This window comes from Marmota marmota, unplaced genomic scaffold, assembly GCF_001458135.2.
Source record: "Marmota marmota marmota unplaced genomic scaffold, marMar, whole genome shotgun sequence".
In the NCBI taxonomy this organism is placed as follows: Eukaryota; Metazoa; Chordata; class Mammalia; order Rodentia; family Sciuridae; genus Marmota; species Marmota marmota.
In genome coordinates, this window is record NW_025999968.1 from 35281717 (window position 1) to 35306271 (window position 24555).

At 33.5% G+C, this 24555-nt stretch overlaps 1 protein-coding gene across 23 annotated transcripts in view; it reads right to left on the bottom strand.

The window, feature by feature from the left end:
• The window catches only part of Robo2 (roundabout guidance receptor 2), a 1565243-nt gene that overhangs the window by 11712 nt on the left and 1528976 nt on the right, over positions 1 to 24555 (bottom strand). For 12 of the 23 annotated variants that reach the window (XM_048803919.1, XM_048803918.1, XM_048803916.1 and 9 more), the window contains 4 exons: positions 17681 to 17941; positions 14265 to 14470; positions 4728 to 4910; positions 2371 to 2544 (listed from right to left, as the gene is read on the bottom strand). In XM_048803919.1, coding sequence (XP_048659876.1) covers positions 2371 to 2544; positions 4728 to 4910; positions 14265 to 14470; positions 17681 to 17941 — 824 coding nt within the window. The remainder of the gene's footprint in view (positions 1 to 2370; positions 2545 to 4727; positions 4911 to 14264; positions 14471 to 17680; positions 17942 to 24555) is intronic. The other 11 variants (XM_048803926.1, XM_048803924.1, XM_048803922.1 and 8 more) reach the window with 1 other exon arrangement.

Below are 24555 nucleotides of genomic sequence, written 5' to 3' on the forward strand. Positions count from 1 at the left end.
AATTAATATAGCCATAAAACACTATTGTAAAATCTATAATGTAAAAGTTTTATTGTAAAGTGTCCATACACTATAAACTACTAGGCAGCAATCTTCCCAAAAAGAACAGTTTGATTTTATGTAAAGAAGTTATGAATTATTCCTGACACATGGATTCATATCATGTAAGTGCCATGTCATAAGCATTTATTGTAAAATAACAATATTCTTAAGGCCTCCAAAATAAATGTCCTTGTTTCACAATTAAATGTGTCTGGATTGCACATGTGGGAAGATATGTGAGCCAAATTTCCTTTGCAATATCACTTAAAATATATCTACTAATAACACATAATTCATAATCACTTTTCAAAATTGAAATTTAGGGACCTATTTTTTTTTTAGAAAGATAAGCAATATATTGGTCATGATTTAAACTAGGAGGAAGATAGTTTTATGTGAACATATTGAAAAATCTTGCAGAAAAAGGATTATAGAAGAAAAAAGAACACTCTATTTTGTATATTTAAATTTTATACCATCCACATATACTACATATGGTCTTCAAAGATTTGTAAAAAGAACACACTATATTTTTTTCTGTTGCCACAATATTCTGAGCAGAAAAAATATATAAAATTATTAATTCTCAAAGTTGTGAGTAGCATATCAGTGAGAGCAGTCTTTTCTATTTAGAGTGAATAAGATCAACACTGCAAACTGTTCTAAGTGCTCAACTAATCTCCAGAGCATCTGAAGCAGAAAGGTTTTGTTCACCACAGGGTATCTATTTAGAGAGAATGAAAAACTCAATTGGACCCTTAACCTTCATATTCCATAGAAACACTTCCCAATGAAAACAAAATAAGCAGGATATATGAACAAACCTGAAAGCTTTTAGAACAAGCATGTTTGGCTTTTTTAAGCCTTCTTAGCATTACACGGTGACAAAAGAAAGCACAAAGATGGCTTCCTGACACAGAGTGCCCCTTCCCACAAAGGAAAATGCTTTTTTTCCAAACAAGCTTCATTCTGTTTCATAATGATGGATGTAAGAGTGCTAAGGACTAGGTCATAGCTTCTCAAAGCTGGATGTCCATTAAATTTAACCCATGGAGCTTCAAAACTTCCTATAATAGGATTATACCTCACAATAATCATGAATGTCTCCATGGTTTATTTGAAGATCTCCCCAAATGTTTCCAACATTCAGCATGGCTAGGTTAATCCTAGTGTTTAGTTGGACAATCTCAGATAAAGTTTGTATGCTTATGGAAGATAAGGTTGAGAAGAGGGAAGAAACTCAAAATTTTTGAGTCTCACTGTATTCTAGGCACTTTAAATATAATTATATATCCTTAAATATACTTCATATGTGCTTAGAATAAAGCTTCAGGATGAATATTTTTATTCAGACTTTAAAAGATATAATAATTAAGTGGAAAATGTGGGAAATAGACTATGCTCTGAGAGCTCTTGACATACTCATTATTGACCATGGATAACTTCCAGTAATAATATTTTCTGAAACTAACTATTTAAGCAAATATTCAAAGATTGGCTATTCAATTAATTGACATACGTTGGCTACATCCCTAAAATTCATCTGTTGAAATCCTAACCCCAGGATGATGGTATTGGAATATGAGGGCTTCATGAGGTCATAAAGGTAAAGTTCTCATGAATGGGATTAGTGCCCTTATTAATCACACCCCAGAGAGGTCTGTTCCATCATGTGAGAAGTAATAAAAATGTACCATCTGTAAACCAGAATGTGAGCCCTCAAAAGAGTCCAAATCAGTCAGTGCCTTGATCTTTGTACTTCCACTAATATTAGCCCAGAGAACTATGAGAAATAAATATTTGTTGTTTAGAAACTTTCTGCTGTTTATAAAGTTATGATCATCTGTTATAGCAGCCCAAGTAGACACTCTTCAACTACATGACCGCTAGCATGTTTTTAAGCTCTGAAATTCACGAAACTAAAAAAATTACTAAACCATTTGAAGTTCTTTTCCAAGAGTGAAAGAGATTATAATTTCATATCATAAATGTTCTGATACTATGACATGTACACATGCTGCTTATTTTTTTTTCCTAACCTTAAAGTGGAATGTTTGCTAAAATGCAATAAAGAAAAATGCCAGAAGGGTAGAAAAAACAACAGTTAAGAGTGGTACAGCTTCTCTTTCTTGGGGATTGATCATAAAGACATAATTCCAGATTGTTGAGAGAGAGGGTGTTTCATGTAAGCAAGACCATTTTGCCAGGTTTCTGCCTTGTATGTAATGAGGCAATGCCTAATCTACCATAGATATTTTAATCTGAGTTAATGACCGCGTAGAATGCATCTCTTCATTGAGGAAAGAAGAGGAACAGAAATCAGCCTACCATCTGTCATTCCTTCCCTTCGGTGAGGCAGTGCTGGCTGTTGGTCCATTCGCCCTCCCTTGTGTTTTTTGGTGGGCCTGGGCCTCTGACTTTGATTCAGGGCTGCGCTCGTGTTACTGTCAGTAGAAAACGGGCTGGTGGGTCGAGGTCTTTGAGAGGAGGTAAAGGCTTTTCCTAGAAAGAAAACAAAGGGAATGGGGTATAGGGAATGTCATTGTAATACACTGATAATGTCTGTCTTGTATTTTCTGCTCTTCCTAAGGCTAAATCTGTGAACCTACCTAGAGATGCCATTGGAAGATACCAAATATTGGTGCACCTACAAAAATAAATACATGCCCTGCTACATATAATGTGTTCAATTTTTATAAGCTAAGAACACCCCACCCACAAAAATATTTCAAACAACTGAACATAATACAAATCTACCAATCCAAAGCTTCATACTGCTTGATTAGTTTTTATATTACCTTGAAAATCTTAGTGATAATTTTATAGTTATATGCAAATTCATGAAACATTATTTCTCAAAATTAAAGAGGTTATTTCTTAAATGAATTGCACACTGTTTCATTTGCTTAATCAAATTTCACCCCTGAAATTTTACAAAATCTGAGTACAGTAAAAAATGCATTGTAGTTTTATGTGAAAAGTCTGCTCAGGTACATATGCTAAATTGACTTTACCACTTATATGCAAACAAAATGAATTCTATCTCTTAGTGGAAACTCAATAACATCAGTGTAGAGGATAGCAGGTTAAAATCACCTTGTATATCCAAAGTGAAGTAGGTATTTTGTGATTACTGTATCTGAGCAGACTTCAAATTCTCATGGACGAATGAATTGTACTATTTCCCTTTCTTGTGGTTTAGCACAAAAGAAGTGAAATTTATTCTGGGAAAAGGTTACCTAATACATTTTCAAAAACATCTTTTAATACTGTTTATTATAGTAAGAGAAGGATGGTTTATGTTCATATATTTATTCTCTTGTCATGTTTTCATTTCATACAAACTTATCATATGTAGTTTCATTTTCCTAAGTCAATGTGACATGATGTTGCTTAATGCTTTATTAGCTATTAGCATACATGCAAGAAATGCACCTATTCTGTCTAATTTATTAGTTTCCTTACACTTTCTCACTGTTCTGCTTACAGCTAATGCCACAAAGAGCACTCAGGCAACATAAAGTTTTTGACTTATGCTTTATAAAGCAAGAAAATTCAAATAACAGTTATATTACAACATATTTTAGTTTGGATGCTATATGAAAATAAACCTCTGCAATGCTTGAGAAATCTTTTTTATTTTGCTTGAAGATATCTAATACATGCTCAAATTAAATATTGATGATATAATTCAAGACAATTTCCAAGGCTCACTTTTATAACCTGAGAGTTTAATGAAGATCAGGAGTATATTACTTTTATTTAATATTTGAACACTACAAAGATTTAAAAATGCATTTGATATTTCATTAGTTTTGTAAGAGAGCTCAGTTTAATTCATATATTACCATCCTAAATGTGAAGTTAAGAAGTACATATAATATTAGAGCATAATCATGCCAAAGTGTTGGGTTTTTTTTCCAGAAAAACAAATGATTACAAACTGCTAATCTATTTTTAGAATTAAGACTGCATTTCTTTTTGTGGAATGAGCAGCATGTGAAAAATGACATAATTGGTCCTTTATATTACTACTTATTACTCTCAGAAATCAATATTAAATTCTCTAAAGTACAATATACATGTAGTCATCATTTTATTCAACTTGCAAATGCAGTAGGTGTATCTTTAATTAGCATCCTTTAAAACATATAATAAATTATTGTATTAAAATCTTAGCCAAACAATAAGACCCTCAGCCATTTGAACTGTTAGACTGAAAGCCTTACACCCATTCACCCCATGCTGAGGAAGGCTTCCCAGAAACTGCATTTGTAGAAAGAGATGGGGCAAAGGAAAGTAATGGAGATAAAAGCTGAATAATTTCAATCACTAGGTTCATTATTAATGTGTGCAGATTTTGCAAAGTGTGAGTTATTGAAAATTTAATGGCAATCTGAGTTGCTGATTTGCCATAATATAAAAAGGAAGTGTATTCCAATTAATCAGCAGAACCGTGAAGAGAAAGGAATATTAAGGATAGAAGGTAGTAAGTTGGAGCCTAATTTTGGCTCTGCAAAACTTGCATCAGGACAGAGTTCAGACAACAGAGCATCCCAAATGTTCATGCATATTACAGAGAGCCCTGTAGTCAGACTTGCTGAGAAAGAAGAGGAGAAAAAAGGTCAGTGTCCCAAGGACAAGATTCTCTCATGCAAAGAGTGTTGACTTTGGAGTCTACCAACCTTTTCTTGTAAGGCTGGTTCCATCCAGCCTAAAACCAGCTTTATCTGCTGCTGCCACCAGTGCTTGTGCAAAACTGCCGCTGGCAAATATGGAACCATCTGAGGAGCTACCTACACTAGATCTATGACTAGAAAAGTTACGATCCTCATCAGATGCAGAGCCCCATCCATTTACCATTGAACCTAAAAACAAATGTAGTTGTCTAGTGAGTTTGTATATATTGCATATCTCATGTGCTTGTAAACACTATATGAATGAGCAAGTACACTGTCTCGACTCCTCGCCACTTTGAAGTTTCATCATGGATTCCTTAGCTAAACATTATCCATGTTTTAAACACACTTAGTACAAATGAAAGAAGCTTGTGTAAAATCTGTATTTGTTTGAAGCACATGTGCAAGACATGTTCCAAGTGGTTCATTTCTTACATTGTTTAAATTGTTACATGATCATTTTTCCAAGCAAGAACTGCTATGTGTATTTTCTACAAGTCAGGGATGAACACTCTTATTGAAACAAATTATGGTGTATTTAAACTGATCGGTGACTTGCTTGAATAAATAGTATGGGTATAATTTGAAGTTAGTTCAGAGGGCAATGATAATCTGCATAAAAACTTGAATACTGGACCTTGTACGTACAGTTGTATATCATAGAAGATCTGGAATTATTTTAAGATTTTAAGGTGAACAGTTAATTACTTGTTAAATAACAAAATACATCAACTAAAATGTATAAATGACATCAAATCAACTAAATATAGAACATAAGGAAAACGTTAGTTTGCAAAAGTGCTGTTAATTTCAAGATTTCTTATGCTTTCTTTGATTTTTAATATTTGAAGAACTCTAATTTTCTCTTTAACACTGATACTTATGAAATTAGCCTTTATGGAGCCTATTATCAGCATTATTATTGATTTTTTTTTTTTCAAAATGAACCATGGCAGTAGAGGAAAAGAATTGCAACTTTATATTTAAATAAAATACACTTTGAAGATATTGACAATTTTTTTCTTTCTAGAAAGTCATTTTCTATTTTATGCATATACATAAATACACATATTAGATAAAAGCACACTAGGAACTTAACTCATTATGTAATAAAATTAAAATCGCAGTACATATTTAAGTTGGTGTACCATTAATTCATGACACAATAAACTCTCAAGTATTGTTTACCCTAACTTTTGCTTTTGTTAGAAGAGGGACAAAAAAGTACTTACAAAAAGTTAATTTAGAATTTCAAAATAAACCAAACAGGTGTTTCCAGGAAAGAGATGAAAGTCGTATGTTATAGATTATTTCTATTTCTCTAATATTTAAAAGACAGCAGTGTAGTTAGGAGTTGCCACAACTCAGTATTTGAAGTGGTAGTCAGACTGTCATGGTACAATAACACGGATTCATGCACTCTCAAGACAGAGAAAACTGAAACTGAAAGGGTTAGAATGATCGGGACATTAAAAGGGTGTTAAGTGTAGCAGAGAAAGATAGAGTCTTGATTCTATTTGCCAAAAGCACAAAGATATACTTTTTACTTTCCAAACAAATTCCCTTGACACAGACCACTGCAAGGAAACTGAGATAACACCAGCAACTGAGCCTCCTCTGAGAGATTCATTTCTAGGTTAATAATCACAAGTCAAGGATCAACAGCCCAAAATGAAAGAAGAAATGATGCAGTAGGCCTTGCAATATAATGCTACAGAAGATAAGAAGAAATCAAAGTGATTTAGCAAGGGGTCACAAAAGAATATGAAAGTCGAGAACTGGGAATAGTTTTAAAACATTCAAAAGCTCAGTTCCAAACCCTTCCATGTGATTTCTGTTTTTCTAAATGTCTGTGCTCACTCACCAAACAAGCATCTCCTTATTGTTATTCTCCTAATTCATCCTGACACTCCTTTTAGCTGATTTTCTTCTAGTCCCTTCTATCTTTCCTCATTGTTATCTACATTATCTTTTCAAAGCATTGATCTTATACTTTGTTCCTCTGTTTGAAGTCTTACCTATAACACCAATGCACATACAAAATTAGGAATCTGAGACCTCCCCCCAATATTAAGCCAGCCTACCTTTGCAGCCCATTCTGTCCCACAACTAGTGTAATCTCACTCTCTCACCCACACATCACTTCCCATTCCTTGACAATATTTCTGTATTGCACCAAATCTATTAATTGCTGCCAAACTTTAAAGTTCAAATAAAACACCATCTTTATCACCTGGATTCTACCTTCAACATTCTGTTAGGGTGACTCCCTCCTTTGTGTGAAAACATTGTGCATGCAGTAGTCTATGAGCTGTCTCCCTGTATTATAGTATATTGTATTATAGTATACTGCTCCAGGAAATAAAACTCTGGACATTAAGAACTATCTCTTATTCACTTCAGTATTTCTTGTACAGGGCCACTGTACAGTAGGAATTCAATGAACAGTGGGCATATGGAATTAAATGCATTTATTGTTTCTGTTATTCACTGTAAATTCTTTGAGTAATTATATATGATGTACAATTTCTTAGCAATGACCTTGCTTTAGTTGCAAAAAGAATGTTCTTTCAAGCATCCTTAGAAAATTTATTAAACAAATTAGTGAATGCTTGCTAATTACTTTGGAATAATGGGAAAAGCAATGACTTTTTTTAATTAAGTGGCAAGTGGAAATTTATTTGTGTGTGTATATGTGACATCTCTATCCAGATTCACCCATTCTAATGCATTTAGCCCAAGTTTTTATTTTTGTTGTTGCTCTTTTAAATATTTTTTATTCCATTACTATCCACTATGATCAACCAAGAAATTGAGTCTACTCTGGGCTATATTTCTGTCTGCCTGCTGTGTGGTTCCACTCTCATGATCTAGCATACTGACAAATTTAGTTTCTGGATCTGCAAAATTTAGAAAAAAATCTCCCAGAAGAAAATGAGAGAGAGAAATGAGAGAAAAAAAAAATCTCACAGCAATGTCACCAAAGAAATCCCATCTTGTAAGACTGCCCAACTTTCCCCCCAAATAAACTGTTATCTCCCTGTGAAAGTGAGTCCCACACAAGAGGATTTCCATACACACATCTGCCTTACCCTAAATAGATCAGCAACTTTCCTACTTTTGTGTTTGCTCTGATTTCTCTCAATCTTTCAAGCTTTAATTTGACACATTATGGCCTCAAACATAATCAATAAATATTTAAACATATTTCAATTCATTTAAAAATGAATTTATTTTTCGTTTGTTCATGAAGCTTTTCCTGTTGCTCACTGACTCCTTTCTCTGGGAAGACAGAGTGGCCTGGAAGGCAGGACATCAAGTGGGTTTCGGTTGATAAAGAGACAACCATCAGCTATTCTTTTACTTGTACTTCCTATAAGAGCAAAGCGACTAGACAGATGACCTTGGAGTTAAAGACAAATATACCATAGCTATTTGGCCATATTAGCCAATGAGAACACTAATGATCCCAAGTGAAAGAGAAAAGTTAAGTTAGTTGCTTCAATAGATTGCAAACAACATAAACACAGAAAGAAATCAATATTTCCTTTTCCTTTATTACTCTGCCTTTCTGGTAAGTCTTCAACTTTCCTATGAATTGGGGGTGAGACACATAGAATTAGTTGTAGGACAATTTTAAAGCAGTTTAGTCATATTGTATGAATAAAAAGGTGTATATCATACGTTAAAGTTCCTCCCATAACATTGTTAGAATTTTTAACATTTATTGATTTCACCTCTCAGTCATTACAATTTTTCCTCTTACTTTTGATTTGAACATCAAGAATGATCTGAAGATTCAGGCAAACAATTATTAAAGAGAGGGGGGAAGAAGAAGGAGGAAGAGGAGGAGGAGAAGAAGAAGAGTAGAAGTCCTTTAGGAGGAAGAGAAGACGGGGAGAAAGAAGACAGTAATTGAAAGAAAACAAAAATAGTAACTCATAAATTAAAAAGGAAGTCATTTAGTGGTAACAGCTTTTTTTTTTTTTTGTAAATGTAAGCATAAACATGAAAATTAAAGTGAACACCAGGTAAAAGGAGTTCAGCCAGAGATTCTTACAAATTATATGAGATTCATATTCATTTGACACATTATTGCCCCAAACATAATCAATACATACTTAAACACTTAATGAAAAATGAATTTATGTCACATAGAGAAATTTATTTGTGTTTATGTTCTCAATCTTTCCAAATTTCTCAGCTTTAAAATTACTAAAAGATCAAAAAATACCTCAAATGTATTCAAGTTGTTAAAGAAAAAGTGCACACAGGACATTAAGTTGTTGCTTAAATGTTACTGAACATAAAATACCATGATAAAGTGGCATCTTGCTGTGTCTCTATTACATCTTCAGCACTAAAATTAATTTATGATCAGTCATCAATTCATTTACATGTCGTTTTATGCTAAATCCTTCCTTGCTGATAAATGCTTATCCTTAGATCCATTAAGCTAGAGTAAAGTCTGTGCTTTCTAATATGACCCTGCTAATTGTTGCATTACCATTTTTATGAGATACAAAAACTAATGGTCCCCCACTTTTCGAGCCAATATTTAATCCTGAAATTCTCCCTATGAAGTTCTCATTGCTTAACTACCTGCTAAGTAAAATCTTCAACTCTAAATGTCTTTGATAAAATCAATCCAAATATTGACCTCTGTTTAGAGGCAGAGAAACATTTCTAGTCTTTGGAAATTCTTTTTACACTCAAATATCTGAATATACAATAGTCCCACCTATATTCCAGAGAGAGAAAGTGGTGGGGGGGAGGTAGGAAGGAGTGGGAGGGAGGGAGGGAGGGAGGGAGGGAGAAAAATGTGTCATATAGGAAAAGCAAAATAAGCAATTAAAAAATCTCTTCCTTTGGTTCATATAATACTTGTTAACTCGTTTCAAAAAATTGTGCATAAAGTATGCACTTTTCTTATCCATTAAATTCCAAAGTATATATTTAATTTCTTTTTAAAGACATCAGAAAATGATTTCCTTAATTTTAGCATTATTCCTGGAATTTGCCTTAATACTCAATTATTATGCTTTTGTAGCAGAAGCAAAGTGTGGCAAGTGTGTGGAGTGTGTGTGAGTCTGTGTAGGGAGTGAGTGTATTTGTGTGTGAGGGAGAGAAATTGTTAGGCCATTAGGCTTCACCATCTGTCAGATCAAACTTTCCAGAGTCCAAGGACCCAAAAGCTGTGTGCTCAGGTTAGATGGTGAGGATGTCTGATTTTATTACTTTCATACTCATCTGGTATGGGAGTTCCAGTAAAAACCTCCAAAGATATAAAGTGGAAAATACAGGGCCACAATTTCCTTTCAGCTGTAGTGTTCATGTGGGATCCAACAGGCAAGGAAAATTTTATTCGTTTCACTTTACAACAGTCAATCTGGGTCTTTTTGTAATCAGTGAGGCGGTTAGAATCTTGACTACATGTTCAGGACATTGTCCTCTCCCTCTCTCCTCTTGCCTTGGTTTCTTTTCATGGTGGTGTCATTAAATTCAGGAAACACTTATCCTTGACTCCCACCACCTTTTGGAAGTTAGAGAAAGAAATGTTGAAGCCTTGCCCCTCCCTGGTACTCAGAGAACAAAGCTGACAAGTTGAACATTGAGGAAGAAAAAGTCCACATTTCCCAAAACAATGTTGCATAGACATTGCCTAGTCCCAAATGGAGTGTGATGGTATGAAATTTTTTAAAAAATGTACATTATTACAACCAAATAGTATTAAGCGCAGATTAAAATAAAAATTATAAAAATAATATTCCTTCCAAAAGAGCTGATGGATTTGAATTTTATTAGAAAAAGGTAACTGCACACAGAGCTAAACATGAGAATAAATAATAAAAGTCATATCAAAATTTAATATTTTTATCAAAATTAAGTGCATTGTGGGAAAGGATTAATGTTTCCAGGGATAAAATGTATGTTTTATTTTTATAAATACATACTTATTCCTCTCTCTCTCCACACACACACACACACACACACACAGAGAAAGAGAGAGAGAGAGAAGTAAAAAAACAGAACATTATTTTCTTCTTCAATATGCTAATTCTGAGGATTAGAATAAACTGGGCATTTCCAGGGCAGAGATCATAGTAATTTATCTTTAGAGTAAAACTGATTGATTTTGTTCATTCTTCTCCACTTATCTGGTAGATAACCTTGAAAAAGGATTTAAATCCTTCTGTGACTCAATTTCTTTAGCTATAAACTGAGAACAGCAACAATAATAATGAGGTTATGAGGATTAAATGAGTTAGTAGATGGTAAAACTTTACATCAGGGCAGGGAGTTCTTTCTACAAACGTAAGAAACCAAATAATTTAGGCTTCACCATCTGTCATGCATTCGTTAGTTCTGATTTCTTACTTATGTCTTGTTTCTTTACAAACTTTAACATGTAAATCCATTCTTAGCTCAGCCAGCCACAGGAAAAACAAGCCACTGCTTAGAAGGGTATCATGCATCGACTAGGAGCTAGGTTTTCTACTTTATTATTATTATTGTTGTTTGGTTGTTGCTATTATTGAATCTAAATGTCTATTCAAGTGATTAGAAGTAATAGGCTTAAAATAAATGTTTGTTTAGGGAATAAATACATGAAACAGGAGACTTGAAAATACATATTACCATTACTGAGGTCATGGGATATGGAACTATTGATATTTTCTTTTATTTTTGTTCTTTTTCATTCTTGATGATCATTTCAAGATTTAAGTAGCCACTCACAAACTACATACTTGCTATGAAAATATTTGGAGTTAATGTGCATTTTTTTTTTTTTTACAGAATAAAGCTCTGTAGACTGTTAGTGGCTAGTATTCCCTAAGCTGGCAGTTGGGAGTACAATTCAGCCAAGTAAAATGTGTAATTTTACATAAAGGCTTTCAGCCCACCCAGTGTGACTGTAGTATCATTCTGGACGGGCTTTAGAGTCTCCAGGAATGGAAATTGTTAGTTCTATTTAATCAAAATGGTCATTTGCTTCATGAAAATGACAATATAAGGGAATTTCAGTTGAAAGTAAACATTAATTTACACCCCAGGTGAGTTTAGAACTCTAAGTAACTGATGGTAAGTTCAGAATCCTCTAGTCTCCAAAGCTCACTGAAGGAGTATGTGTATTATGGCCTATCTCAATTAGCACTATTAAAGTAGCCTTATAGCTGAACAAAACCTAAGAACATCATTAGGACAATATTCATTAGCATGTTGGTTTTGATAACATTTGGTCCACATAAACATCCACTTGAGCATATGAGCAGGCATGTGTACACACACAATTACATGTATATCTTATTTGTTCTCCCTCACACACAAATACATTCACTCGCTACATAGACTCACACACACTCCACACACATTGTGCCTTGTCTTTCATACACACATATATACCATACACTCTACACACATGTGCACAAACTGTATAGAATTGCAAACTGTGTAATACATGCACATACCCTGTATAGATGTGCACACCCCATTCACACTGACACTGTATATGCACTTTCAATCTTCTCTGTTCTCACACACATTTATACTCATGCACTCTACACCCTATACATGTACATACACTAATAAACTCACATCCCCTATGGTCACACTAATACCTACATATACCCATTCACACTTCCTACACACATACACATAGACACACAACACACCCTGGAAGGCAAATCAAATCTTTGATCAAACTTTCTCCTCAAAGTCACTGGTGCTTGGAAAGACAAAAAAATGTGTATGGGGGAGGTGCTTAAGTTGCTTAAGTGTAAAGTACAACTTCTGCTAAGGAGATGTATTATTCATAGGATAAATGCATTGTGGAATTCATGCCTAAACACCCTGAGGTTTCTATATTCAGAAGTAATTAAGCAGTGAATTCAAGTAGGAAAATAGACTTTCTTTTCTTAGCAATAAGAGCTTCATTCGGAATCAACATTATATTACCAACAGGAGAAATGCAGGTTACTTAAGACGTTCAAACTTGACATCTTAACCAGTAGACTACATTAGACATCCTTACTTGTTCCTGACAGGTGTGCATGTAAAAGTGCAGGGTGGTGTTCTCCCAATTTATAGATACATTTATCATCTTTGTCATTATAATATTTAATAAAAGAACTACATCAGCATAGCTGACTTTTTTTTCATCATTATTGCACATTTTTACTGCATTCCTAATGGAAAAAAAGAGTTCAGTATCATTAGTGAAATATGCAAAAATATGCAGAATTTTACCCTTAAGGAGATTATGCTAGAAATTCAGGCAAATAGGCTTAACATAATAGTGCACTAATAAGTCAGCTCTCTGAATTCAAAGATTTTAACTTTTGCTCTGTCACCCTGGGTTGGATCTGGGTTTCAAATCACACCAGTATATCTGCAGTTTTTAAATCTTAATTAGCCTGGCAAGCTGACCAGCCGTCAAGCAAGAAGGAAAACTGAATAGTGGACTCATGCATCATGCACTGCCTCATGCAGGGAGGGCTGTACAGGAAAAGTGCAGGCACTCATGTTTTCTCAGCACTAAATCAGTTTCCATTGGTGTTTGCAGAACTAATATGGAACACAGAGTCTGTGGAATTGGGAAGCTGTTGGATTAAAAGGAAATTAAGACTGTGATAAGATGTTTTCTAGGATGAAAGGTGCCATCAAGGAAAATACAGATATGTGTAGTTTCCTTAGAAATCCTAAAGAAATGCAAAGATCAGGCTTAGTTTGGAGTAGCTAGGTCTTCATAATTTTGCAAAGGCATTTTGTGTGTGTATCAAAGAATGTATAACTATGTGAACAGAAATACTGAATTTTTACTTTTCACCATATTTATTGTGTACATATTAGGATTTTAAAATTTCCAATTGAAATTGTTGGACATAGGTTACACATCAGTCCTGGAATCATCAGAGGAGGGTACCAACTGAAGTCTTTCACTTGGTGAACAAGGCAAGTAGAAGCCAGAGGAGTAAATAGTCAAAATAAATATACTTCTTGGAAGAGGGGAAGTTGTTGGATTCTATTCTACACTATGAAATGCATAAATGCATGGTTTATCTCACTATGCATTTTCCACTATAAAAATAATACCTTGTGCAACTGAAGAGTCTTTTTCTGAAGACTTACTTATTTTCATCAGTGAATGGTTTTACAGAGTGAAATATCAAGAAGCATTTTAAGATTGCATTCATTTTGTATATTCCTCCTGATATACAAAATATATCATTTCTAAAACTCAGTTTTTTTATGTAATAGACTTGGTTCCCTAGCACAGTGAACTTTTCATGAAAGCCATGACTATAATTGAGTTTTCTTTCATGTCTTTAAAGCTTTTTAAAATTCATGAATTTTCTTATCATTTTTGCAGCAAAGCAAAAGTATTTCCAAATCCTTTTTGAATTTTGTGTTTAACATTAACATATTAAAAATGTTACAGAAATAGATGGAGTGGAATAAATCTTACATAAGAAAGTACTTGATTTTTGATGCATTTCAATATTGCAAATAGGTCAGTTATTTATATTAAATCAGTTCCATTACCTGTCACAGAGCTGTCTAGATTGTCCATACTGGATCCGGGTGTCTGGTCTAGTGCTCTCAGGGGCCTGGGGATTTCTAAAGCTTCCTCTTCATCATCAGCATCATCATCTGGAACATCTGTTTCCAAATCAGAAATCAAGGCTCCGGACACGTAACCTAATGGTGGAACTGGGGGCTGTGGGGGTGGATTATTGCTTTGAATGTGCCTAGAATTCAAATGGAAACAATAAAATGGGAATAGCAGTCCATTAACATTCAAAAACATTGTAATAAGAATTAAATGGCATGCTATGGTAACAGTATTCTTCTTTTGCATTAATAACTTTGGAGTTTACAATGCTTTATTACATACATGTCAATAGAGACAATAGGTCTCTGGGCATATGCCTTACCAACAACCACATAAATTTAAGAATTATTCTAGTGATATAAACATATATTTTGTATAGATAAGTCATCAAAAACAGAATGAAAATACTTGTCACAAGACTATTTAAAGTTGACCTTTTCAAAAAATAATATATATACCCATACATATATACATATACATATTATTTTGTTTCCAGTTTATGTGTAACCCACCCATGCGGCCTGCTAGCACTTAAGATGTCACTGGAATGCCTAATGTTCCCTCTCTTCCACCTTCAGCACATTTCTGGACTTAGGAGGATTTCTTTTTGCATGACCCTCTCAGAGCAGGCTGAGAAGTATTTTCATTTGCCCCAGTTATGGCAAGTACCTTCTGCTCTATCTACCTATTTGTGCATCTATCTCAGCCACCAACATCTTGAACTTCTCCAAGGCAGAAACAATTCACCCTAGTACTCTGTGTTTAGAACACAAGATGTGTTAGATAAACCCTTTGCAATGAGTAAATAATTTTAATCTCAACCGTCATTAGATAAATAGAATCTTATAATTACCATCACAGTTTTGAAACATATTCAAGTAAAACTTAAATTTATCAAATCAGGTGGCTAACTAATGTGCAGCTGGACACCTACAAAATGCTAAGCAAAAGCATTGCAATGTTATTTTCTTTCTTCTTTCCTTTCTTCCTCCCTCCCCCTCCCTCCCTCCCTTCCTCCCTTCCTTCCTCCCTTCCTTCCTTCCTTTCTTCCTTCCTTTCTTGTGGGAGGTACCAAGAAAGGGACATGCAATCACTGAGCCATATCCCCAGCCCTATTTTGTATTTTATTTACAGACAGGGTCTTACTGAGTTGCTTAATGCCTCGCCGTTGCTGAGACTGGCTCTGAACTCGAAATCCTCCTACCTCAGCCTCCAGAGCTACTGGGATTATAGGTATGCGCCACTGCAGCCGTCAGCAATGTTATTTCTTAATGTCATTTAAAAGCAAATGTACTACAAGTTTTTACAGAGTCTTTTCATTGCTGTCATACAAAAGTATCTTAAAGACCCCTTCTATTTAAGCGAGATTAAAGAGTAAGTGCTATGTTCTTTTACTGTTGTCTTTTGAAACTCATTTCCAAGTCTGGCAATATCCCCTGTGTATCGTTACACTTTAGGGAAAGTAGTGCTGTCCTTGACTCCAATTGGAAGAAACAACTAGAAGCTCTGCTTTTGGGACTTTTCTAGACTCTGCCTCATAACTCTTCTCTTTGCTGACTTTATATGTTTTTACAGTAGTTGACTGTGTCTTTGAGAATAATAGATTTCTATAAATTCTTCTAGTGAATTCTTGAATTTCAGTGTGGTCTCAGGACCCTGATATTTCTATTTGTTTATCAGAAATGAGAGTGGCCTGAGGACTGCCCTTTGATTTTATACATGAGCTATTATTTCTGACATCATTTTAAACACATTAACTATAGCATGCAAGTGGTAAGCAAGTTGCCCCTAGTTATGCAGATAGGAAGCAGGTTCACCTCTATGGTAACTTCCCCAACTTGGGCTGTCCTCAGTCAAAGCTCAGCATGGAATCAGAATCTGCTTAGAGGTGGGACTTAGGACCAATATATTTTAAAGTTCTCCATATGATTTCAAAACACACACCAATTTGAGAACCCCTGAGCCAAAGTCTCTGCTTCAAATGACTTAAAGTTGTGATTTCACCAGTTAACCTTGAAGAGAATCCTATCACTCTTTAAGTAATTGGCTTCATTTTAACCAGTGATGTATCATAAAATAATTATGTGTAATATGAGGTTGTCTTTAATTTTTAGAAAAAAATGAGAAAATGTTCAAGACCCTTTTATCCTAAGGAAAGAGCATGTTCATACAGCTTTAAGTGACATACCTATTTGAGATTCTCTTTGTATGTATAGTTAACTATATTATATTTTAGTATAGCTGTTATATTTTAAAAATAGTCAATTAACACTGAGAATAAGAGTCATCTCATAATCAACTTACTCTAGTAGCTAGAATTACCCTCCCATAAAAAGAATGATAATACTATCTTTTAAAAAAGCTACCATGATTTCAAGCACAGGGTATAAATCAAGAGAACATAATTCAAAGAATGTAACAGAGATTTTGTTTTCAAGGGTGCAGGCCTATATATCACTATCAGAGAGGAAAACATTGGAAAAAACAACCAACCCTATAAAATTATGATCTACCATATTTGTACAAGATACCTATATGAATTGCATCTATAATTTATGAAAGTTTTCTAATAATTAGAAGAATAGAGCAATAGATCCTGGTGTGGTGGCACAGGCTTGTAATCCCAGTGGTTCAGAAAGCTGAGGCAGGAGGATCACAAATTCAAAGACACCAATTTAGTGAGGCCCTACGAAACTTAGAGAGACCCTGTCTGAGGTGGGGGTGGGGGGAACAGCTGAGCATGTGGTTTAGTGGTTAAGTGACCCTGGGTTTAATCCCTGGTACCAAAAGAAAAAGAAATGAAGTTTGGGTTTTTAATCTATTCTCTGTGATTTTAAAAAATGCATTTACTGTTAGTAAATTTTTTTATTTTTCTGATATGTTTAATTCTGCCCAAAGAGGGTCTTTTAATAACTGACACTGACCATAAGTGATTTGCAGAAGCTTGCATTTACATATTCACAACCACTTGCAGAATTAATCACAGGCACTTTAAAGAATCCAAAAGGAGTCCTTCATTATGGCATTAAAAGTGAGTTCAAGGATAAGCTAATTGAAGCTAAATCGGTTGTAAATTAGAAGATTCCAGTGTAGCCAAAAAGCACTTTAGACTGAATTTCAGCAGACCTGAATTCTTGCTCTAGCTTACTCTCTAACTAGCTATGCGACTTTGGTCAAATTAACATTTCTGTAGTAGTTAAATCATTTTCTAAATGATTAAGGAGTATACAAAATCAAAATTTTATCCTCATGTGTATAGTTTTATGAATATGTCTTGTGAATTTATATAAAAGGACATTTCCATGTGCAGAAAGCATAGATCCCTTGACTCAGTGAATATATTTACCATGTTTGTTTTGCTATATCAAACTGATATGCCCTTGTCAGCTCATCCAGGTGAGCCTGCAGCATGGGTTGCATCTCTTCCCGTGGGGATGGAGTAAGAGTGGCAGTAGACTGTTGTCCAAAGGAGATAGCAGGAGAGGAAGCCACGCCTCGAACAGGTGGAGTTGGGACCCGATCGTCATCTTCTTCCAGTTCATCTTCCATACCCTGGTGTAAGTATGTTTGTACTGGTAATGGTGGGCACCAACTATCACTGTCATAGCTGAAATTAGATGAGGAAAAAAATGCATGTTAATAGACAAACAAAAATGGCTACACTGACAATAAACAGCAACCACATGGTGTCTAAAATGTTCTCTCAGTTTATTTCGTCTTGATCACATTGTCAGTGCTACTATAGTAAATCACCTAATTTAAAATTGTAATTACAACTGTTATCTCAGTATCTCAATTTATTCTTTAAAGATCTTTTTGGCTAATTGTTACCCCACAGTTACAAAAAGCAATAACTTCCCAACAAAGTTACTCATGTGGAAACACGAAATTGCTAATTAAGGACAATTAATGAATTTAGTGCTTGTAGACTTAACTGCTTCCTTCTCTTATTTATCCTTATGCACCAGCAGAATATGGCAATAGAGCTGACTGACCATGTAAGAAGTATCTGAGAACTTGATTTGCTTTTATTCTAGACTTATGACAACCTTTCTATATGATATTCCAGTCATTAGACTTCATGACACAAATTATACTCAATATTAGTTCATTTCTCTTAATTTTCTCAGTAAAATCAAATGCTTCTGCCTACATTGAGTATTGAATTAAAATCAGAAAACAGAAGTTCAAAACCTTGCCCTACAAAATATATATATTTTTTAAAATTGTTTTATTGTAGTAAAACATTTAATATGAAATGAACGCCATTGACATATTTTAAGTGCACAAAAAACAATTATTTTAAATACTTAGATTTCATGTTTAAATGACATCTTGAAAGGGGATTATGGTCCAAGAATATGAAAAATTAAACTGTTTTTGTTGTGGCACAAAATCAGCAGAATTTCTACTTATACCTTTTCTGTAATCCTAATGTTTTCAGAAATCAAATAAGTCCTAATATACTTTTTTTTATAGATTTTTAAGTATAAGATAAAAATATTAAAGGATTTAATTGTCTTCTTAATTTAACATCTGAAATATCTCCTGAATCTCCTCTTCCATGATTATAGATCAGTTACCTTCTATAAAATAGTTCACTAGCTTTCTGAGTCTCTTATCTTCTTTTCCACCCTATCTTTAATGCAGGCAACTGGATGTTAATTCACATCACACCTACACATAAGATCATAACTAATACAAGAAAAGTCCAAACTCATTAGCTGGCTTAAAAGACCCTTCTCCAACTGATTAATCTGTTATTTTAGCTCTGTTTCTCACTATTTCCCCAACATCAGCCTACTTTCTATTTTTTTCCTAAACTCTGGGTCTGCATATGACTGTTCTCAAATCATCTATCTGCCTGTGGGTTCCTGCTCACCTCAAAGGTGGTTAGTTTTGTGAAACCTTGTCTCCCATTTCCATATACAACTGATTAGAATTTTATAATACCTACATTGTGGTACTTCCCATATTATATTGGGATTATTTGTCTCTGTGTCCCATTTGTCCTATTATTTTGTGAGATCCTTAAGTCCAAGAACTTTTTTAATACTCTTCTCTATTGCTAGTGCCTAGTACCTAAAATTAGAATTAACTATGCATATCACAACTATGCATAACTAGTCTTGATCTCCCTTATAAAAAAACTGTAACTCATACAGATCCACTGTCTGCTAAATATCTTCACTTGAGTATCATTTTAATCATTTTGTTAAAAACTGAATATATCATAAAAACCTGCACGTGGACATATATAGCAATTTTATTTATAATTGCCAAATTTTGGAAGTAGCTAAGATATCCCCAGAAGTTGAATAAATAAACAGATACATCCAGACAATGGAGAATTATTCAATGTTTAAAAGAATTGGGCTTCAAGTCATAAAAAGACATGGAGAAAACTTAAATGCACCTTGGTAAGTGAAAGAAGTCAATATACAAAGGGTATAGATTGTATATTTCCAATTCCAGAACATTCTAGAAATGGCAAAACCATGAAAACAGTAAAAACATCAGTAGTGCCAGACTCTGGGGAGTGAGAGATAGGCAAAAAGCAAAGTGGATTTTGGAGCAGTGAAAATATTTTGTATGATACAATAATGGTAGATACATGTCAACCTGAATCTATCCAAACCACAGAATGTACCATATGATGAGTAAACCCTGTGGGAAATGATGCACTCTGGGTGATAATGATGTGCCAATGCAGGTTCATCAACTAGAACAAGTGCACCACTTTGGTGAGAGATAATAAGAGATTATGCATGTGTGAAAGCTGGGATAAATCTCTATGCTTTACTTCATTTTCTTGTGAACCCAAAACTGGTCTAAAAAATAAAATCTCTTTCTAAAGTAACCCTGAATTTATCATCATTTTTCCCGAACAGTTATGTGTTAGGGTCCTGACTTTATTTCATATAGCATACAATTCAGCAGATTGATAATAAGTAAATTATTAAAAATACAGGGTACTATAGAGTTGATTTGGAAGGCCTAATATTGTTTTGGGGTTGGGCAAGGCTACAGTGATCACTAAAAATGGAAAATTTTAAGTGATATATGTGGAAGGGAAATGGTATTGGAACAATTTAGATAGTTCCCTAAATGGCAATATCTTCCAAAGATAAAAAAAAAAAAAATTGGGCACAGGTGAAGCAGAGCACCACTTACAATTTTCTTCTATGAAAATCTGAGAATGGTCTTCCAATTTTGTTTCTCTTATCTATTCTATTTATTAAATATATTTAAGCTTTAGTCTACCTTTAGGATAGGTTTTATAGTTTCTCAACACGAATCTTCTGCTCAAACTAAATTGGTTTGTCTCCTCTTGTCTATGTACTTTTCTATTCTGGTACATTTGTTTATAGAGTTCAACTTATTTCAAATAAACTGGATGCTTCCAATTTTACCTATCTTAATCTGGTAAATCCTCAAGCTATAGGTGAAATCTCATATCTTTATACTTTTCACATGTTTATAGTATCTTTTTTTCAAGTGGATTTAAGCTACATTAGAGTTATAACACTGAACTGTTCTTGTTCTGTTACCCCTAACATCATACCTTAAAAATAGTAGGTTATAAGTATATTTACTGATTTGAAATGAAAACACACAAATTGCTTAATTAATAAAAATACTTAGGTTTATTTTCTTATTTACTTAACTTTAAATGTCATATTATTAAATAAAAAAAAATCTATAAGAAAGCTAGTCATAAAATAATTGTCCTTTTTCAGTATAGAATGTGCTTACTGTTGCACTTCATCAATAGTTAAATTTACATTTACTTTGTAGAATTCCATAGAAAAGAGCACCTTTTTTTGTGCCAGAAATTCATAGTTGCACTTTCTTTACTTGGTTTATTCCCAGATATATTATACTTTTAAATACAAAACTATATACTTAATCGTTCAAGTGAAATTAGCCAGTTATCTCCTAAAATTTGTGTAGTCCATAAATAATAAACTGTTCTTACTTTCAATAATCTACTAGAGATATACCTATGGAATGAAAACAAAAAAAGAACATAAGAGAAAGGAAAAGTATATGTTATATGCATCACATGTGTTAAGGTAATAGAAAAAAATGGTAGTAAGTTGTATCAGATTCATTTTTGTTATTCAAATAAGATCAGGCAAAGAAGTGTCTAACCATTAAAACATTATTTTTAATACTATGTAAATGCATTGCATAGTGTATTAAGTGACTAAAACATATTTCATCACCTATTTCATTAACATACTATACATTTTTTCACCAATTCTTCTACATCCTTTTTCAAAGTTAATCTAAAACTTTAATATACCAACTCTGTATCATGCAGTATATAAGCAAAGCTGGGAAAAGTCCATGGATTCAAAGTGACTTGTACCAACATTAGATAAATGAACAAAGAAGGAAAGAATATCCAAAGAAGAAAAATATGAAAGTAGAGGAAGGGAAGCTGGAATATAGTGCAAAACATAATGGTGAAGAATTGTTCATCATCTCTCAAATATTCAAGTCTTGATCCATTCCAGAGGAACAGATAATTTAGGCTTAGTTCATGCAGCTACTAAGGAAGGATGAAAAGACTACAGGTGTGCCTATGAAGTTTATAAAAATGTACGTCTGTTTTGATAGTTTCCTTCACATTTTACAATATACATCTTATTTGAGAGATAGAATTTCATCTTTTTCTTGTGTAACATTAAAATGAATGAAAATTCTCCTAATGCCAAACCATAGTTCTTCTGGCCAACCTTTCCTAGGGAAGTGCTTGTTCTTTTGACATTCTGTCAGTGAAATATGAGGCGTCACGTTATGTCTTGCCTGATGAATAATGATAAAGAAGACGGCAAATCAATGCCGCAAGTGAACTAACTTGTTAAAGGCCAAATACAAATATCAAATTACTAATAAAAATACAATAAAGTTCAACACTAGCAAAAGCTTGCCAATCTCTAATTGCAATAACAAAGCAAAGCACCAGTTTTATACTTAATTATTATTCAATGCTTCCTAGCATCATGACTATAATAAAATGTATTATATTTATAGTGAAGAACTAATACATTTTAACACTATTTTGTCTAACTGAAGATGCATATTGATGAGAGAGAACATTTAGCATTGTTATCATATTATTGAATTAACAATTAAATATTTTGTTATTTGGACAATGCTTTGATAACTTTTGCTATTTAGTATTGTAAGGAAAGATTGGTCCAAGAAATGCTTAGAAAGAAAATTGCTGATTTCTAAACACTTAGAAATTATACTAAAAATTGTAACAAAAACTAGACTATATTTTCCAGATCACAGTTTTTTATCAGCTAGGTATTATGCCTAAATCTACTCCTTTCTCACCTACCCACTGTCATTGTCTTATTTTACGGCCTTAGCATTTTTATATCAGTTATTCATATGCTATGATATCTTGTATGTGATCCACCTGCAGTCTCATGTCCTTCAGCATCATGTCCTCCAATCCATCATCTGTATTCAAAAATCAGAATTTTCCTATGGCATTAAGGATTCACGATGAAAACTAAGACTCCATGTCAGATGTTGTCCTACAAAATGTAGGTTTAAAGCTCATAAAACCACATACAGAAGACACCAATTGCTGAAGGATGCAGACAAGTAATTAAAATAAAGTTCTGGGGGTAGGGCATGGAAAGGAGTGGTACTGAATAGGGGCAACTAAGAGAAAAGCAGATACCTCTAACTAGAATAGGGCAGGGTTTCCAAAGGAAGACCAATGGAGCTATTTATACTCTCATTTTCTCATCACACATAGTATTAATTTTAATTTTATATTTTTGTCTTTCCCCAGAGAAATTTCTTTCCATTTGTTCAAATAGTGACCTTAGTATTGTTTCGATGCAGCTATTGATTAACGACCTACTTCTAGTACATAAGATGCATTAGATTACAGACTTATTTCTTGTTCTCCTTTGTCCTTACTCTTTGCTCTATATCTGGCATCTAACAACCACCCAACTTGGTAATGTTCTTTATGAAGAAATGATTCAAGATTCACGGCAATATTCTTCAGCTATCAGCTTTTTGAAAGACTTACCTGCTTACCTGGCATCTATGATTACTCCTTGGCATAGACAAATTATTATTTTGTATACAACATTCCCCAAGAGTTCATTGTACAAAATCGTGTGTGTCAGAGAGAAAGAGACAGAGACAGAGAGATGGAGATGGATATGTGTTGTGAAGGGGGTTACTATCTAGAATGTGCTTTCTATCTTCCCCTCTGGGTCACAGGTCAGTTTTCCCTAGTAATTGTACATTTATCTTGTGTCTCCTATGTCTCTTCCAAGTACGATGCTTAGCACTTATTATATACTTGATAGAAATATTTGTGGGTTAAATTATTTATTATGATGTTAGAAATAAAAGTGTCATAATCTGTATATCACTGTAAGTAGTATAACTGCAGGATCCTTGATGGATAGAAGTAAAAATTATCAAAAGCAAAAAATTAATTCTAAAGTTTTTGTACTTTGTATATGAAGAAAACCTCAAGCCTAAATAATAAAGTTTTCACACTAAAATATAAAAAGATTCTATAGAAGTTCTCGTCTGTGAAATAGTCAATGTTAATTTCATGAATAGCAGACTACAACCTGAGTATAATAATATTTCCTTTTTGGTAGTGTGAGGTTTGCACATTAGAAAACACCAAAATGTAAAGATTATATGCAAAGGAACAATATCAGCCTCAGCTTAGTAAGTTTAATTTGTTCTTTTTGCATTGACTTTAAATATGTTTTCATCACAAACAATTGAAATAAAACTTACAATATGCTTTGAAAAAAAAACTAAAATAGAAGTAAATCTAATTCTGCAGTTAGTATTATTAACTGTTTAAGACCTAACCATTACTTTGAGCAAGAATGACTTTTTTTCAGCAAATACTAGGTAAAGTGATAAAAATTCAAAGGTAAATAAGGACTAAAATACATCCTAAAAAGACCTCAAATATACATATGAATACATATACACATGCATGTAGATATATACATATACATGTATATGTTCAACATATATAATTTACCTATTTAAAAAATCAAGTTGATATTATAGAAATCATTAAAAGGGGATTTTTTAATATCATGCATTTTGGATGAATATTTAAACAAATTAAAATCCCCAAATAATAGAAATAGGTTTATGCTTTATATCTTGATATTCTGAAAACAATTTTGTCAAAAGATAAAA